This window comes from Typopeltis vanoorti, chromosome 14, assembly GCF_054136105.1.
Source record: "Typopeltis vanoorti isolate ZY-2024b chromosome 14, IOZ_Tvanoo_1.0, whole genome shotgun sequence".
Taxonomy (NCBI): Eukaryota; Metazoa; Arthropoda; class Arachnida; order Uropygi; family Thelyphonidae; genus Typopeltis; species Typopeltis vanoorti.
Genome location: NC_143562.1, coordinates 92314979 through 92335793, shown reverse-complemented (window position 1 = coordinate 92335793; position 20815 = coordinate 92314979). Strand labels below are relative to the sequence as shown.

At 32.9% G+C, this 20815-nt stretch overlaps 1 protein-coding gene across 4 annotated transcripts in view; it reads left to right on the top strand.

The window, feature by feature from the left end:
* Positions 1 to 20815, top strand: part of LOC150099760 (protein FAM193A-like) — a 342566-nt gene that overhangs the window by 256031 nt on the left and 65720 nt on the right. For all 4 annotated transcript variants that reach the window (XM_090403637.1, XM_090403636.1, XM_090403635.1 and 1 more), the window contains exon 15: positions 17444 to 17518. In XM_090403637.1, the coding sequence (XP_090259763.1) occupies positions 17444 to 17518 (75 nt within the window). The remainder of the gene's footprint in view (positions 1 to 17443; positions 17519 to 20815) is intronic.

The window sequence follows — 20815 nt, the reverse complement described above, 5'->3', positions numbered from 1 at the left end:
TGAACGGTGCAGTAAAAAGAAATTCAGGCAAACACAATATTTAAATTAACAAACAAAACATTTAATATATGGTTATATAACAAATACATGTATTCCACTTTTAAATATGACAACTCAGTCAAGCTAGTACATCAGGTCAAGTCATTCACAATAAATCAATCTTCCAAACTTTCACATACAAATACAGTTTCAGAATCACAAAGTTTCTTTACTCAATTTACTACAATAGAAATTCTTAATTAATCAGTTTCCTTGTATCTCTCAACTATACTCTACGATTAACTCGTAACAGGCACTAACCACGGTAGATATCACTTCAATGTCTATATTTTCAACTCTCAGCCTCGATGGTAAGCTACAGTTAAATTTTAGAAACAGCGCAACGGAACTAATACTTAAATCTGCATACACTGAAATAAACTAATAGGACTGTCCTTACCAGAAATAATCTTCAGTACTTCCAATTTTTGTGAGCACACTTTCAAATTGTATTTATCACACTTGCGAAACACTAAATAACTAAAACATTACTAATCGCGCTTCAAAAACTCCAGATAGCAGCTATAAGGTACATTAATTATTCTTATTTTCATTCATCAACTAGTTTAACTCCGTACAATTCCTTTTTTCGTAGTATAGAAATAAATCGTAATTGTAGACTGACTGGATTTATTCAGTATTCTTCTTTGAATGTCCAGTTCTCTAATTATCCGATTACGGCAATAATTTCCTTTATTACTACGGCTGACTTTGCTTTCAGCCAACTATAAGATTCACTTATGAAAAAAATATCTACTCAATTCTTCCCTAAGAACCTTTTAATTACATCTACTTCTTTAGTTTACTTCCTTGCTACCTTATAGTTCCAAAGTTCCGTTCCGACTCCTTACTTACTACTACGTATCTATTTTTTCTTCTCCACAAACGCTCCCTTCACACGCGCCCGTTTATTTTCACGCGTCTCCATGACAACCGATAGACGTAAACATTCTCGCGAATGTTACATTACGCTATACAACTACATTGAGTTATTACATAACATTAAGCTTTCACAAAAGGAATAAATAGAATGATCGCATTTCAATAAATGCGCAGTTAAACTACAAATATAAGTTCTTACAATATTGACATAACAATAAATAAAACAGCTTAATAACATTTAATACAGAATCTATTTACCATTAACACATTTCTTTGATTAAGCAATTAAATATTTGACATAATTAAGGTAGTTATATAATATCAATTATAATTTATGTTATTTACATTAAATAATATCTACAAATATAGTTCTTATGACGGAAAATCATGTTGGATTCTGAATCAAACAACATTTATTCTATTTTCTACATAATTAGAATCCAACAAAGGCTTACTCTTCCTCTGAAAAATTTTTCCTTAAAGAAAAATTTTTCACTCTAAACCTTTAGGTGGTGGAATCAGATTTCTACTACTCTCCTTTTTTTTTTTGGCGGGGGGGGGTCTTAGGTTATACCTTGTTTGGATGAAACTCCGTCCTGTGTTTTCTACAACGCATGTACTATCTTCTACAACTTCTCGGTCTTTACTTAGATTTTTACTGTCATTACATTTGACTGTAGTATAACTTCTATTTTGGTGACTGATTCTTCTGGTTTTCCTTCTGTAATTATTTAAGTCCTTATAATTGTCTCCTCTTTTCATATTCTTAGTTCTGATATGCAAAGCTGATATCTCAGTAAAATTAATCTCAGCTGGTAATTGATTCTCAGTACAAATCTCATGCTCAGAATCAGATACTTGAAGTTTTGATGTCAAGTCAGTGTCAAGTTGAATAACAGGCTGATCAAGTATAGTAGAGCTTAAATCAGTATTTTTCACAGCTTGTTTGTCTATAGATGATTGCATCTTATCAGGTTGTTCTTCTTGATTAGGCACACAAAATCTTCTTGTTGGTTGCTTTGTTCCTGTGCACTCAAAGTTATTGTTTTTTTTAACACGTATTCTTCTATTCAATATGGATATTTGACCTGTGGAAAAGTCACAAGAGAAGTGATGCCTCTCCATAAAATTTGTTCCTAATATTATGTGAGCATTTAAGCTAGGAGAGAAAGGGACTATCAATAGATCTTGATATACACAGAGGTTGATGTCAGGTATATAAATTTGTGCACGAACTTTTTCATATGCTGTAGATCTCGAATTAGAAAGAGTGGAAATTCTTACAGGTCTCCTTAAATTGGTGACATCTTTCCATAATTTATCTCTTAACTTTAGGAAATAATGCTTACTGATGATTGAGGCATTACAACCTGTGTCAAATAGAATGTTACAATTATGACCTTTGACACATCCTGTAACCTTCATCATTAACTCTCTTGATCTAGGGAAATTTTGAGCTTTATTATATGTTCTGTTAGAAATATGTCCAAAATTAGAGTTTCTTCTGCTGTTAGAGTAGTTTCTTTTATTAAAGTAGCAATTCCTAGCGATGTGACCAATCTTGTTGCAATTAAAACATTTGGGAGGATCTCCATCATCTCTGAGAAATTTTCTCCTTGTCTGAGCTTGAGGATCAATGGGAATTTGCTGTCGAACATTCTCCAGGGCTTCCACTACTCTATCCAATTTAGCCAATATTGGTTTATTTTGCTTCTCAACCTCCAGTTTGACAACTTTACTAATATGTTCTGCTGTGGGATTGAAATTTTCTTGAAATCCTACAGTCATTTCTGTCAATTTTTTCATTACTTCATCTAATTTATTCTTCATTGGCTGTTGTAATTTTTCTACTTCCTGGTGAACAATGTCTTTTACTTCCTTGAATAATTTCTTGTTGGTTTGTTCTTTCGTGTCGGACATACAGTTTTGATCAATAGGATTCTCTCTAATGATTTTCCTTTCATCTTCTTTCTTTCTGCTCTCTTTTGAGGATTTATTTACTCCTATGGAACAATCAGTTGTTTCTACTATGTTTACAAGGCCAATATTAGATGAAAGGCAAAGGTCTCCAATCATCTGTTCCTTTTCCTTGATAGCTATAATACATTCCTCTAGTGAGGTTATCTTCTTCTTATAGGCTGTCTCCCTCAGTTCTTGTCTGACACCTTGTCTAAATTGTTGATAAACTGCCCAATCCAAATGAGGTTTGTCTTCATTGGATACATTTAAACTTTCAGAGAGAGTTAGTAATCGATTGTAGAAGTCACCAACACATTCTTTGTCCTTTTGTATAATCCTCTGTAGCTTCCACAAATTTGGTCCAACACTCCTCCGTTTACAAAACTGAGATAGCAAGACTTCCTTAAACTTCTTGTATTCAAATGTTTCCTTAAGTATAGGAGATGAAAAAAAATATGTCTTAGCTTTACCAATTAGTTTGTTTCTAAGTAATACCAACAACTGAAAGTCTGTCCAACCTGCTGTTTCTCTGAGTTTCTCAACATAAGTAAAAAAAGATAATACATCATCAGAGTCTTCTCCTGAAAATTGGGGAATTACTTGTTGGGGATTCATACTTCTAAAAAATTCACTGTTTTCCATCTCTGAATTGGAAGTAACAGCCATTGTGAAAATTGGAGTACCAATTCAAATAATATAATCCTTTAATTTCACAAAAAAACTTTATCTTTGCCTGATTTCTGATTACAACCAGTTCATTGTGATTTATTCAATTTACTTTCTAAATTTTCAAGGAGCAATTCCACAATTATTATTACCAAGCTAAATTCAATCTCTTAATTTACAGCTGTTAAATTACTTTTTATCAATTAAATCACATCCTGCCGACTGCGCCATTTGTCGTGACGTTCTATTTTCATGTTATGTTCTAAATCCGCCATCTTGCTAAAAGTCACTTTCATAAAATAAAGGAAAACTAATTGCAAATTAATCACTGATCTAAGGGTAGAGAAATTTCTATTATACTGCGCCACTCTATCCTTAGATAAGTCTATATGAATTAGTAAGATTAATTCAAAAATTAGTTAGCAGTCTTTTCACTCATTCAGGCCGATGGTATTTATTTTCTTTCCTTCTGGGATTCCCGCTAGATCCGAATTTTTGTGAACGGTGCAGTAAAAAGAAATTCAGGCAAACACAATATTTAAATTAACAAACAAAACATTTAATATATGGTTATATAACAAATACATGTATTCCACTTTTAAATATGACAACTCAGTCAAGCTAGTACATCAGGTCAAGTCATTCACAATAAATCAATCTTCCAAACTTTCACATACAAATACAGTTTCAGAATCACAAAGTTTCTTTACTCAATTTACTACAATAGAAATTCTTAATTAATCAGTTTCCTTGTATCTCTCAACTATACTCTACGATTAACTCGTAACAGGCACTAACCACGGTAGATATCACTTCAATGTCTATATTTTCAACTCTCAGCCTCGATGGTAAGCTACAGTTAAATTTTAGAAACAGCGCAACGGAACTAATACTTAAATCTGCATACACTGAAATAAACTAATAGGACTGTCCTTACCAGAAATAATCTTCAGTACTTCCAATTTTTGTGAGCACACTTTCAAATTGTATTTATCACACTTGCGAAACACTAAATAACTAAAACATTACTAATCGCGCTTCAAAAACTCCAGATAGCAGCTATAAGGTACATTAATTATTCTTATTTTCATTCATCAACTAGTTTAACTCCGTACAATTCCTTTTTTCGTAGTATAGAAATAAGTCGTAATTGTAGACTGACTGGATTTATTCAGTATTCTTCTTTGAATGTCCAGTTCTCTAATTATCCGATTACGGCAATAATTTCCTTTATTACTACGGCTGACTTTGCTTTCAGCCAACTATAAGATTCACTTATGAAAAAAATATCTACTCAATTCTTCCCTAAGAACCTTTTAATTACATCTACTTCTTTAGTTTACTTCCTTGCTACCTTATAGTTCCAAAGTTCCGTTCCGACTCCTTACTTACTACTACGTATCTATTTTTTCTTCTCCACAAACGCTCCCTTCACACGCGCCCGTTTATTTTCACGCGTCTCCATGACAACCGATAGACGTAAACATTCTCGCGAATGTTACATTACGCTATACAACTACATTGAGTTATTACATAACATTAAGCTTTCACAAAAGGAATAAATAGAATGATCGCATTTCAATAAATGCGCAGTTAAACTACAAATATAAGTTCTTACAATATTGACATAACAATAAATAAAACAGCTTAATAACATTTAATACAGAATCTATTTACCATTAACACATTTCTTTGATTAAGCAATTAAATATTTGACATAATTAAGGTAGTTATATAATATCAATTATAATTTATGTTATTTACATTAAATAATATCTACAAATATAGTTCTTATGACGGAAAATCATGTTGGATTCTGAATCAAACAACATTTATTCTATTTTCTACATAATTAGAATCCAACATATATACACCCTCTGTCAAAAAAGAATCCGAACTTTTGATAGAAAATAAAACACAAGCCAATTATAATTATTCAAATCATTTATTTCAATCAATATACTCTCCCTCAGATTTGATACAGCGTTTGGCACAGTCAATTAATTCATTAAACGAGTTTTTTATATTATTTTTTGGGATACTGTTGAGAGTCGTGGTTACTGCCGCTTGAACGTTTTCAATGGTATCGTATCGCTTTCCTTTCATTGGCAAATGAAGTCAGGGGGAAAGAGAAAGAAGTCACAGGGCGCTGAATCAGGTGTGTGATAAAAACACACAAACTTGGTTTTTGCTCAAAAACTGTCTCACAATGTTCGAACGATGAGATGGTGCATTATCGTGCAAAAGTGATCAGCTGCCTGCATCACGATATTCATGCCATACGCGACGAATTCTCGCTATTAATTGCTACAAAACTTCAAGATAAAACTCACTATTGACCATTTGGCCAGGCGGAACAAATTCTTTGTGGAATTACCTTGGAATAGTAGAAACAAATCAGCATTGTCTTTACTTTTGACTTCTCCAAGCGCCTTTTTTTTTGGATGCCCCTCTTCTGGTGGTCTCCACTCAGCACTTTGTTTCGGGCTCATACTCAAAACACCATGTTTCGTCACCAGTAACAATCGTTTCAGGGAAATCTGAGTCCTTACAAGCGGTTTTAATGAGGTTCTTGCAGTGTTCAATTCAATACATTTTTTGGTCGTTGGTCAACTTGTGGGAAACAAAGTTGAAAGGCAGAAAAGAGGGGAATATGAGAGAAACATTAAAGCTGCTTAAAGGGTTTTATAGGATTGATGCACAGAAATATTTCGGCAATTGGCTAGAACAAGAGGTCATCTCTGGAACTTGGGAAACGGTGGTTAGTAAGGGTGTGAAGGACTAGCTTTTATGCTTGGAGAGTGGTGAATGAATGGAATGTGTTGCCAGAGTCAGCTGTGAGTGCTTTGTCTATTAATGGGTTCAAGGAAAGGTATGATAGATATTGTGTGGATAGTATGGATCTCCTGTGATGGAACTTTGGACTCTAAGGAGGTGCCCATACAATAACAAAAACGATCTACTTTCATTTTGGAGTATAACACCTCAATAAACAAACTTGGAAGCAGCTTTGTATTAAATAAAACATCATTATCAGTTGTTGCAAATGTCACAACTTCATTATTCTGTCATATCTGATAAATCAGATCTATAATTCATAGAAGTCAGTTCGTTCCAATTTATCATCATCATCATCAAATTCCTGACATGTACCCTCAAAGGATGTACAGGATATTATGATAGTAATGATGCAAACTTTTCATGTAGTACTAATTTCTGATCAACAATTTCCCTCCAAATTAATCTGTTATTTGTCGTCGTCTTCATCATCTCATCTGTCTGGTGACAGGTTGAGTCCCCTTTGTACAATCATCATCATCAAATTCCTGACATGTACCCTCAAGGGGTGTACAGGATATGATAGTACTACATGAAAAACTTACATCATTACTAACTTCCTATCTACAATTTTCCTCCAAATCAGTCTGTTACTTGCCAAGACTCCAACATTATCAGACCTTATATTTCTATCGTCTAAGGCAATCTGTACCATATCAATCCACCTATATCTTGGTCTTCCTCTGGGTCGTTTTCCTGCCAACCTGGCAGAGAACACTTGTTTTGCTAATCTTTCCTCTCCCATTCTGTTTAAGTGACCATACCACCTGAGATTAGCTCTGTTAACGCATTCCTGGATGCTGACAATGTCAAGTTCTTTCCTAATATCCTCATTTTTAATATGATATTGCCGTTGATGCCATCTGTTCACGCCTTTAATCTTTCTCAGGACGCTCATATCTGCGGTCTCTAGTCTTTGGTCAAGTGTTTTACTTCTGACCCAGCTCTCAGATCCATAAGTTAAAATTGGTTTGAACACTGTCTTGTATACAGCTAATTTAGCGTTCCGACTAATTTCTCTTATTCCATATGAATTTAATCAATTGACTTCCTACCATACCAGTTTTGTTGATTCTGTTGTCTATTTCCATATTTAATTTACCATCTTCACTAAAAATCGTGACTAAGTAGCTGAAATGTTTTACTTGTTCCACAGGTTCTCCATTCACAACACAGTTGACATTTTCAACAATTCTGCCTATTTTCATTGTCTTTGTCTTTTTATTGCTGACCTTCATACCATATCTATTACAACAGTTATTCAATTTAGTCAGGGAATCTTGCAGACTTGTAGCAGATTTATTTAGAAGTATAACATCGTCTGCATAAAGCAAAGAGCTGACATTAACATCTCCAATTTTGATATAATTTTTAATACCACTTTCCTTCATAATGTGACCCATATAGATAATGAATAACAGATGTGATAATGTACATCCTTCTCCCCCACCAGATTTAACATTAAACCATCTTCCTCTACTTCCTTCAATTCTAACTGCTGACTTACAACTCAAATAAAGACTAAGTATTGCTTGATATAATGCCCCCATTCACACCATATAACTGTAGTGTCTTGAATAGCTTCTCTCTTGGCACCTTCATATGCCTTTTCCAGATCAACAAAACTTAAATACAGATCTTTGTTATATTCCCATGACTTCTCAACCATCTGTCGCAACGTGAAGATCTGATCCTGACAGCCTCTATTTTGCTTGAATCCAGCTTGTTCTTCACCAAGCTTTTCTTCCACAATTCTTCTCAACCGTTTCTCAATTATACTTGTATAAATCATACCAGGAACACTCAGTAGGGAAATACCTCTGTAATTCACACATTCAGTTTTATTTCCCTTTTTATATATGGGCACTATGAGAGCTCTACTCCAATCATCTGGAATTCGTCCCTCTGTTCAGACCTTCTGAACTATGCAGTGCAGCCACTGTAAGACTTTTATACCACCATATTTCAGCATTTCTGGTCGAATTTCATCTACTCCTGCTGCCTTTCCACATTTCAAGCCTTTGATGACTTTTTCTACTTCAAGTATATAGGTTGTGCCATCATTAAAATAAAGAAAGAAACTTACTGATTATGTAGATAAATGTTGTTACAGATTAATGTTGCAATTTTACATTAGTGTGTTTAGTGTGTTCAAGGTAAACTTGGAAACTAATACAAGTAATTATACAGAATAAATGATGAGTGATCATTCAGATTTTTTTTTTTTAATACTGTATTAATGCCATATATGGGCAAGTGTTTGGTAAAAAAAAAAACTGAGGCAGTTTATGTGAAGTCAACAAGCCTCTATTCAAGTAGACTATTCATGAAAATACTTGGCTTGCAAACATTGGTCACTTATGTTCAGGCAAAGAATTGAAAGCAAAAGGATTATGCTTAGGCAAAGTATTAAAATAAAAGTATAATTTCATGTCAAGTATTAAAATAAAAGTATAATTTCATGTCAAGTATATAATATAAAGCAAGAATCTGTTAATGTTTCTGAAACAGAAACACATACTCTGAAAATGGTATGGGGTAAGGCTTTCAAGAGAACTGATGTAGATGAAACGAAGCTGGAAGATGAGAAGTTGGCTTAATAAGTTTGAAGCTAAAGTTGAAGTTATGCATGAATGTTGTCAAACTTGCTCATTCGTGTTTTTATGTGTTTACAGAAAGCAGAAGAATAGTAATGGCCAGTTTGATAGAACAGTGCCATTCTTGAAAACAGAGAAAACACTGTAGAAACAAGAGTACCTATGATGTACATATAGTACCTATGATGAAGTGATATCCTCTTTTAGATGGCATCAAGCATTTATAAAATGCTATGGTTTTTGGTTTACCATTCCAAATGTGAGAACAGTATTGAGTAGATTTGGGCTTTTTTGTATTTGAAGTTGAAGAGGGGACAAAGTTCTTTTAAGACTGGGGAGACTGGATGGGTTTGTGCTTTGAAATACCTAATGTGTAATTCAGCCTATGAAGAGAAAGGTTATCTTGACTGGAAATTTGAATATTGCCAGAAATAAGAAGATTTGAAGAAGAGCTTTTTTTATGTAGGTTTTCGAACTCTCACTTGAGAATGGCAAGAAGTTCGTTGTTTACGACATTTGTTATAGAAGCTTTAATCATTTGAGTACATCAAGGCTTGTTGAATAAATAAGAGGAATGGAGTACATTGCATCAGCAAAACCATTAATAGGATTTGATGTAAGCAAAACAGTAATTAGTGTATAGAAAAAAGAGTATTGACAAAAGCTCAGTTCTGGGAAAACCCAACATTGATAGAGAAATCTGAAGAGAGGAAACTAGCAACTTAATTACAAATGACAGCAGGTGGACCATAAAATGATTGCTTCGTAAGAAAGTCTTTATGCCAGACTCAGTCAGATGCTCTAGAAATGAAGAGAGCAACCAGAGCTATGCAGTGGACCTCTTGTTCCATTGCAGATCTCCCTCACTAACCTTATCTTTGTACATAAGCTTAGATACAACAGCTATCTTCTTCACCACCCACCTGTTGTTCCACCAGGTGGTGAAGAATTTGTCTGTTGGTAACAAGGTAGTAACCAACAGCCTTTTGAGATAGTTGCAGTGAGTGATAAAACAGTAGGTGGCCAAATTTTCTGTATTGAAAGATGTGTGGTACCTTAGATGTGGGTGAAACTGTAACCTTATAGATAGGCATTGAGTTTCTTTTGCGAGAAGAAAATAATCTTGTGTAACAGGAGGAATGACAGTGAGCTCTGTTATCTGATTGTATATTTTTTTTACATATCAAAGGTCCTTGGAATAGCTCTTTACACTATATACAAGCATGTGATAATCATGTATCACATATGTGGATTTCGTTATCACAATACTAGTGCTTTTCATTTGATCATCACAAATTTCATTTTAAAAAAACACTTAATTTTTATGTATTTTTATATTGATTGTTATCTTTATTATCATTCAACATGAAAAGAATAAGGATAAAAAATTTTAAAAAATCATGAAAACTCTTTCATTGCATAACTTGCAAATGAAATTTGCAAGTTAATAATTTGCAACTTGCAAATTGATACAGTAAAAAGTGCCTTAGAAGATAGAAATATAAGATCTGATAATGTTGGAGTGTTAACAGGTAACAGAGTGATTTGGAGGAAAATTGTAGACAGGAAGTTAGTACTGATGTAAATTTTTCATGTGGTACTATCATATCCTGTACATCCCTTGAAGGTGCATGTTAGGAATTTGATGATGATGAGATGATTGATTGTGCTAAATCCTTTTCTGAATCCAGCTTGTTCATTAGGCTGGGCTTCATCCAATGATCTGTTGATTCTGTTTGTTATCTTCATAAACAATTTATATACTTGTGACAGCAAGCTTACAGATCTGTAAGTTTTTTTTTTTTTGTAAGTTGGTTTTTTTAATTTGCAATTTGCAAATTAAAAAAACCACCACCATATTTGCAAGTTAATTATTAACTTGCAAATATGGTGGTGGCAAAATAGAGTATTTTTAACCATCTCCTTTTTTTTGTAAAATTAACATAAATTAATGACTTATCATGATCTCGATTTCTAATCAGAACTTCAGAAACTATTGTCTGCTTATATTTAATTAAGAAATATATTTATTATTTGTTTATAAAGTTTCATTAGCAGTACAAATTAAATTGAATTTAATTTTTGAAAATAATTAAAGTTGCACAAATATGAGTTGTCAGTGATAACTGTCATTTATGCATTCTTGGTGTGTGTTTGGGGAAGGGGGGGGTGAGTTCATTTCGTAGTGCTTTAGTTTGCTTATACTTCACTAAATGTGAAGTAACAGCAAAAAAATTGTCTCAGTTTCCTTTGTATATGTATATTCATTTTATGATGTGTTTTAAGCTAATATTGCACATTCCAAGGAACAGTACTATTCGGGTTTTTTTTCCCCACCATCAGTCATTTTTTTGTATCTAGTATTTATTCTTATTAATAGAACTGTCATACAATCCATTCCTAGAGCTTACACAATAGTGTTTGGAGATTTTAATGCATGACTAGGAAAAATTAAAAATTTAGTCATCAATCAAGTAAACATTGGAAATGATCAGAGAATAGTTAGGAGGGAAATAGCAATAGAAGAATAAAAATTTACAAGAGGAACAGAATAAAACTAAACATGCAAAGATAATTAATAACACATTAGTAGCCAACAAAAAATTATATCGAGAAGAAATCGCAAAAAGATTATACAATCAAAGAAATAACATGACAGAAAAAGAAAATCTACAAATGGATAATATACAGGAAAATCTTAATCTAATCATTATAGAAAGTGCACATATGATTGCAAGGGATAAAAAGGTTAAAAACGAAAACCTCTCAGAGAAAAAAAATTTGCTGGAGAAAAGAAACAACTAATTGTTGAAGGACAGTAGAACTTGCAGAAATTACTAAAACAATCAGAAAAAAATATTAAAGAAGATAAAAAGAAAAGAGAAAATATAATGATACAAGAAAAATAGACAAGAACAAAAATATGAAAGTACTACAAAATAGTCTCACAATAGGGGGAAAAAAAGAAATAATACTAAGAAGATGAAAATGGATGAGATATCACAGATAAAAACGGCATAGTAGAAAGGGCTAGACAGTATTTTTCAGAATTGTATAATATCACAAGCACTGTTAAATACTATTACATGGAAGTCAGAAGAACAGTAAGAAGAAAATAGTCCAGAAATAAAACATTTCGAAATAGAACAAGCATTTGAAAGATATGAAAAATAATAAAATGCCAGGAGAAGATGGAATTACGTTGGAAATGATGAAAGCAGCAGGAGAAATATTAACAGAAGAACTAAAAAAATCTATTTAATAAATGCCTAAAAGAGAAAGATATGCCAAACAGCTGGATCAATGCTATCATGATAGCATTGTTCAAAAAGGATAACAAGAGAAAGATAGAAAATTACAGACCTGTAAGCTTGCTGTCACAAGTATATAAATTGTTTATGAAGATAACAAACAGAATCAACAGATCATTGGATGAAGCCCAGCCTAATGAACAAGCTGGATTCAGAAAAGGATTTAGCACAATCAATCATCTCATCATCATCAAATTCCTAACATGCACCTTCAAGGGATGTACAGGATATGATAGTACCACATGAAAAATTTACATCAGTACTAACTTCCTGTCTACAATTTTCCTCCAAATCACTCTGTTACCTGTTAAGACTCCAACATTATCAGATCTTATATTTCTATCTTCTAAGGCACTTTTTACTGTATCAATTCACCTATATCTTTCTCTGGGTCTTTTTCCTGCCAACCTGACAGAGAACACTTGTTTTGCTAATCTTTTCTTTCCCATTCTGTTTAAGTGACCATATCACCTGAGATTAGCTCTGCTAACACATTCCTGGATGCTAACTATGTCAAGTTCTTTCCTAATATCCTAATTTTTAATATGGTATTGCCATTGATGCAATCTGTTCACACCCCTAATCTTTCTCAGGACTCTCATATCTGTGTCTTTGGTCAATCATCTGCAGACATTAAATCAACCAAGAGAAAAATGTAGAGGAGGAATTGATTCATTTGGAAAAAAAAAAAAAAAAAGCTGTCCTAATAGCAATAAAGAAATATGGAATAAGCCAAAATTATATACACCTAATAAACAAAATATAAAAAAAACAACTGCTAATATCTTTATAGATGAACAAAGCAGCCCATTCTGAATAAATAAAGGAGTATGCCAAATAGTTACTATTCACCCAAATTACTCAATGCTGTTACACCCTGATACCTTAAGAATGTAGAATTCCAAGCTATCATGGTGTAACATGAAGAGCAAATAAATTAAGAACCCTGCATAAAAGCTAATAGATGAATTATTTAAAAGAAAAGGAAATATTCTTGCATCCAATAAAATATATAAATTATAAAGGTGTTTGTTAAACTAACTAACAAAAAAGAAAGAATATATTAATGTTGTGATATGATATAAGAGAGAAAATTTAACTAAATAAGACAGAAAAGGATTAGTCATAAGAGATGGTATGTGAGAGGCTAGAGACTAAAATATTAAGTAAATTCATAGAGAAATTTTGGAAAGGGGATTAAGTTAGAGGCTAGCAAAAGAAAAACAACAGACTGTCGCTCAGGGCCGATTCCCGGATTGAGACATCGTTACAGGCTCATCGACCAAAGGACGTTTGGCAGAAAAACGCCACCCTAATTGGTCGGTGAAGTAAAATCAAGTAGGGAGCGGAGAAAGGAATTTATAGAAGGTACCGTTAGGAGAGCAAGTATAAAAGGGTTGGGGAACCCCCCCCCCCACGAGGCTTTTTAGGCTTTTAGACCTTTTTGGTTTTTGGTTCTGTTCCAGGAGAGTTCTTCGCGAGCTCCTTCGTATGGGTTTCATGGTGTTTTCCTGAGTGGCAAGATTGGAGTTATATCTCCGTCGTCACAACACGGAAACAAAAGTGAGCGGAATTTCGTTTCCATATTTCCTATGTAAGAAGCGAAGAATGCCATATAGTCGAGGAAAAGAAAGCATATTCTTTCAACTTCAGTGACAACCACGAAAAAGGGAAAGCTGTAAAGGAATCGATATCCACGTCACGAGTTGCACAGCCATTATTTAGACAATTCAAAGTGTGTCCTGAATAACGAAAGGTAAAGACTGCGTAGGCATAGTTCAATTCAAAAGGGAACATAGGAGAAGCAGATTATCGGAGAGGTTATACCTGGATACTTCAATCAGAAAAAGATAGAGGCCCATATGGAAAACTCAGGAAAGAAAGGTACTGTAAATTATATCTCGTGTTAACTAAGATTCGTCTGTGTTAGTTATCATTATTCTAATACTGAACTGTTGAAGTGACCAAGAAAACAATACTAGGACTTTAGTATCTGACAGAATATATTGAAAGTAAGCTGGCTAGTGTTAATGTTATATGAGTAATTAAGTGTCCTGAGAATTTTGCATGTCTATTATATTGTATAAGAAAGTTTAAATGTCATAGTTATGTGGTATAAATGGTTTAGTTAAGCTACTTAAGGTTGGATAGTTAAATAGTGTGAATTAATCTTATATGTCCATGTCATATGAAGTTATGTGTTGAATGTGTATGGCAGCATGATCGTAATACCCATTATAGGATCATAGCTTAATTATTTATGATAAGCTAATGTCAGTTTGTAAATATTTAGTATAGCATTGAATTGAGTAATAACTAAAATTTGAATTGTACCATGTTAAGGAATTTAATAAACCTTTTGTCCAATGATAAAACAGTTGTCTGAAATTGCTGTCCAATGCACCACTTAAAAAATTACGAACCTAATCGCATAGGCAATTAATGTGTTAAGAAACGAGATAAAGTGTCACGACTGCAACATTGTTTCACTTTCAGACATATTTTAGTTCTTTCTCCTTGTTTTTGTTTATAATATCTCAAACTAAATATCCCAAAATTAGCAGTATAATACAAATATTAGGGATACTTAGGGGAGAAATAACTTAAGTATTAGTAAATTCTTTGGTGATATCTCGAGCATAGATAATAGTAGAATATAGATGAGAGGAAATTACTAGTTAGAATAAAAATCATAAAATGGGACACAACAATGCACTAAGAATATGCCTTGAGTTAATTAGACTGGAGAGACTGAGGAATCAACATCAATAGTAAAAAACTGAAATTCACAATATGCTGATGATATTGTAGTAATAGCAAACAGTAAAAGAGAAGTAGAGGAGATGATGAATGAATTAAATACAGTATCAAATAAAGTAGGATCATACATAAACTATGCAAAAATTCATCGTTCTGGTTTAAGCCAATAGAGAGTACAGTTTGGATGGTTAAGTCCCAAATTACCAGTACATTTGTTCAGTACTCAGTGGATACCTATTAATGGAGCAACCCCCCCCCCCCCACACACACACACACATTAAGGTGAGGATTGGACATTAGGTCAGAAGCCCCATTTGGTTGTCTGCATTTTTTAAAGACAATGTGGAGGTCTCCTCCCAGTTATTTGGCTTTGACAATTAAGTGACTCCCATTTCATATCAAAAGCATTTAACACCAAAAGCATAAACAAAATAGAAAATATTTCACATTTGTCTCTGTGTGTCTTTGAATTCATTGTAGTAGAGTTTAATTGGAACACTTCTAATACAGAGATGGAAACTAAAATCAACGCATTTTTTAAGTTCTCTTTAAATAGCCTGCATATGTAAAAGAAATAAACCATAACCAATATTGGGAACATCATGCCTCTGGTGATGAAACAGAATTAGGAAGCTTTGAAATTTATTATTTGGTTATTTTGAGATACTCAGCTAATTCAGATCATATAGCTAATTCATATAATACAGAGTTCACTGTAGTAGCATCTAGAAAGCTTAGCAATTACTGATCTCCACCCAAGAGGTGGAGATCAGTAATCGCTAATGTTATAGATAATGTTACATAGTTTGCCTCAATTGTAATTATGATGTACAGAACAATAATCTTAAAAATAGTGATTATTGTTGGCTTTATTATAAATTAAAACACTCCATTAATAAATTCATGCATTAAACAATGCATGAAACTGCATTAAGAGTGTGCTTTTCAGATGACCTTCAACTGCTGTCTGGTTTCATCTAGAAACAACAGCAGTTGTAACTAAGATGTACAGAACAACAATAATAATAATTTTAATAATCTTAAAAATAAAGAGTGGGCTAAACATTGCATTAATAAATTCATGCATTAAACTGCATTACGAGTGTGTGTGTGTGTGTGTGTGTGTGCGCGCGCGCTTTTCAGATGAACTTCAACTGCTGTCTAGTTTCATCTATGAAACTGGTCAAAGATCTTTCATCAGAAGGAAATGATCTTATGCAATAGGGTAATGTAAATTAAAGATACCAAGAAATTATATACTTGGTTTAATCCTTTATCCAGTATAAGCAAACAAAGTTTTGCACCTGAAGTATTTTCAGGACTGGGGCAACTTGTATATAGAAGCTAATTACTTCATATTACTTGTGTTGAATTTTGATTGAAAATATTTTTACTAAGAAATATCGCATTCAGAATTTAACAAGAAAAAAAAAAAAAAAACTAAAAGGGGAAATGCTTGTAAATAAGTGAAGATACCAATTTTTTTTAAAGAATTATACTAACACAAATTTTGTAATATTAATTAAAGGTGAGAGATGTCATTTTTTTGTAAAAAAGATTATGATGTAAGAAGTTTCTCTATAAGATATATGTTAGAGCATAATAATGAAGGATCAAAGTCCATTAATGACAACTTCGGATAAATTGTATAGCCGACGGCAAATTGCTTATGTGCGAACGGCACGCGCACAGTGTTTTTCAGGGGAGACACTGCAATCGTACGGAGTATTTCAGGAAGATAGGAATGAAATAAGAGCTGGGCGCAAAAAAAGGTGTCCGGCAGAAAGTTTTGGGTGAAAGAGGGCGCTAGAGATATGAGGTATAAAACGGGTTTGCCCATATTTAATTTGCCATTTTCAATGAATGCTGTGCCTAAATAGCTGAAATATTTTATTAGTTCTATACGTTTTCCACTTGATGTTCCTGCCTATTTTCACAGTTTTGTCCTTTTATTGCTGATTTTCATACCAAATTGGTTACAGCTGTGATTGATTTTAGTTAAAGAATCCTGGAGAATAGCACTCAGTGTGGTTAGAAGTACAACATCGTTTGTATATAGTAGAGCTAAGATTGATATCTCCAATTCTAATAATCAGGGTTAATCCCACTTTCTGTCATGATTTGAGACTTATGGACATGATGGGTTTTTGTGTAATATGAAAATGTGTATTATATCATACTTTCTTTTTTTTATTCAGAGCCGTACAGTTTTTTTTTAGTTATTTTTGTTTACAATCAATTTAAAATTCTAATTATTAACATGTATGTTCAAACTTTCAGATTCTGAATATTCAAACAAGGTATTAAAGAACTTGCATATTTTCTTTCAATATTAGAGATGGGCATTATGTTAAAACAATATATGATGTTAAAATTTTATTTTTTATATAGCCTGCAGTGGCTCCTGTAAGTAAAAATTATCCAGAAATGAGGGAAAGATTGAGATTGAGGTTAAGCAAGAAAAAAGTAAGTAATCTTCATTATTTAATTGAGGTATAGCTGTAAGTGATATTATGTCTTTATATATAGTCAGAATAACAGGGAGAAGATTGAGATCTAGATTCAAATCCATTCTAGCATATATAGAACATTTAAGGGATTTTCAACAAGGCTGAATTAGCTAGTCTCATTGAGATAGAGATTATAATTTAATTATTTTTCAGTTTTTGTGGATGAAAAACACTTGTTTTTCACCAACCAAGATAGACAAAATGGCCACAGAAGATATACAGTTGATAGATGCGGCATATCATATGAATAGCACTTATATCAGAGCATTAATTTGGTTAATGGAAATAAGTTCCCCACCATGATACCCACTGAGTCTAACACACTGAGAAGATGGCTTATGTTAAAATGTGCATGCATACATATAAAACACTATAATAGATTGATTTCCATCCAAGTATTGCAACTGTCCTTTACTTGATATTCTTCTTTTAAGGATTATGCATTTGCCTGTTCTTGCTTTGCTGATTTTTCATCTTGCAACTGGCTATCCTTTCTTTTTTCCCTCTTTGGTCTTGAACTATATTTATCTACTTCTTTCAGTAGCTATCTTTCCAACCTATATAAATGCTCCTTCCATTTATATCTGTATATTCCTTGAACTTTTCATTTAAACTATAACTCTTATTCTAACGTCTTCATGTTTGATACAATCTAATTTTGTACATCCAGAATTTTAATTATTCTTATCTTATTGCTATTACTTGTATTTCATTTTGATCTGTATTTTTAACTGTCATTTTTCTGAACCATGTGACGGAGTGTTTAGTCATTATTATTATTATTTTTTTAAATTGTTCATTCATAAATTATTTTAATGGTATTACAACACCAAACCAACTAAATTATAAAAAAATATGTTTATTAACTGGCTTATATTTCACTGGATTTAAAACAAGCATCTTATATGTTATGGTTAACACACAACAATAAGTGAGACAATTCAAATTGTAATGGACAAAAGATCTAAGTTTGGTACCTCTAATGTTGTAAAAAAACAACTATTATAGCTATGTAGGTGTTGATCTTAAGATAACAATCTCCCAAATTTTTGGCAAATTAATGCAACCATAATTGTTCAGGTTAGGAGAATGCTTCATAGCCATGCTGACTCTGACCTGTGCTGACTTCTATAAAGCACATTAATTTTCTTCATTCAAATCCTGTGTAAAAGAGTGGCCAAAGCATGGTCTGCCAGTCCAGACTTGCCATAATAATGGTAGTGAATGTATTTTGTATGTTCTCCAAGGCAGATGTTAACAGATCTTCCTGTCTGCCCATAGTGAGTCAAGTTACAGGCACATGAAATTTATACATTCCAGGGGATGAAGGAGAGCAGATCAGAGTTGCTAATTTAACATGTGGTGCAAAGGTTATATTTTATCAGTACTTGACTATCTTTTCAGATATACCTCAGGCATAGAGATTAGTAATAGTGGTGTTTTGTTCTTATGTGTTTGAGGAGGGGGAAAGTAAGAAGGCCATGTATTATTTTATCTAATTTATAGGAACTGTACCCATTGGTCATGAAAGTTTGGTGAAGATATTTAAGTTCAGTGTAAAGAGCTGCATCATTAGAACAAATAACTCTATTTCATCTTACAGCTTGATTAATTTCAGTATCTTCTGTTAATTTAATACCTAATTATTTGCCTTTATTTAAATGCCATGCACTTAGGAAAAAAAAAGGGTAAGAAAGAATAACCCAAGAAAAATATTATTATATGCAGAATTTTTAGCTGTTTCAAATCCATTGTCAATAAATACAGATGAACAGCAATAATCAATATTAGAAACAGCACTTAAAATGTAAGCACACATCACAGTATGTGCTATTAGCTGCTGGAGGATAACTCCATCTATAACAAAGAAATAAATTTTAAATAATTATCACTCATTAAACAAAGGAATGAAGAGTGATTCACCATATACATAAACTATGTCATGCTTATTCTCTTTTAAATAAAGAACTGTCCTTTATCAGGACAGTTCTTTGTTTATCACCATGTTTTTTGTGATTCCCACCCACAAAAGGTTATCATCATCATCAAATTCCTGCCATGTACCTTCAAGGGGTGTACAGGATTATGATAGTACTACATGAAAAATTTACATCATTACTAACTTCCTATCTACAATTTTCCTCCAGATCAGTCTGTTACTTGTCAAGACTCCAATATTATCAGATCTTATATTTCTGTCATCAAAGGCACTTTTACTGTATCAATCCACCTATATCTTGGTCTTCCTCTGGGTCGTTTTCCTGCCAACCTGGCGTAGAACACTTGTTTTGCTAATCTTTCCTCGCCCATTCTGTTTAAATGACCATACTACCTGAGATTAGCTCTGCTAATGCATTCCTGGATGCTGACAATGTCAAGTTCTTTCCTAATATCCTCATTTTTAATATGATATTGCCATTGATGCCATCTGTTCATGCCTCTAATCTTTCTCATATCTGTGATCTCTAGTCTTTGGTCAAGTGTTTTACTTCTGACCCAGCTCTCGGATCCATAAGTTAAAATTGGTTTGAACACTATCTTGTATACAGCAAATTTAGTGTTCCGACTAATTTCTCTCTTATTCCATATGAATTTATTAAATTGACTTCCTATTATACCAGCTTTATTGATTTTGTTGTCTGTTTCCGTATTTAATTTACCATCTTCAATAAAAATCGTGCCTAAGTAGGTGAAATGTTTTACTTGTTCCACAGGTTCTCTGTTCACAAAGCAGTTGATATTTTCAATGATTCTGCCTATTTTCATTGTATTTGTCTTTTTATTGCTGACCTTCATACCATATCTATTACAACAGTTATTCAATTTAGACAAGGAATCTTGCAGACTCGTAGTGGATTTATTGATAAGTATAACATCGTCTGCATAAAGCAAAGAGCTGACATTAACATCTCCAATTTTGATATCATGTTTAATACCACTTTCCTTCATAATGTGATCCATATAGATAATGAATAACAGAGGGGATAATGTACATCCTTGTCTCACACCAGATTTAACATTAAACCATCTTCCTGTACTTCCTTCAATTCTAACTGATGACTTACAACTCAAATAAAGACTAAGTATTGCTTGATATACTGCTCCATTGACACCATATAACTGTAGCATATTAAATAGCTTCTCTCTTGGCACCTTGTCATATGCCTTTTCCAGATCTACAAAACTCAAATAGAGATCTTTGTTATATTCCCATGATTTCTCCAGTATTTGTCGCAAAGTGAATATCTGATCC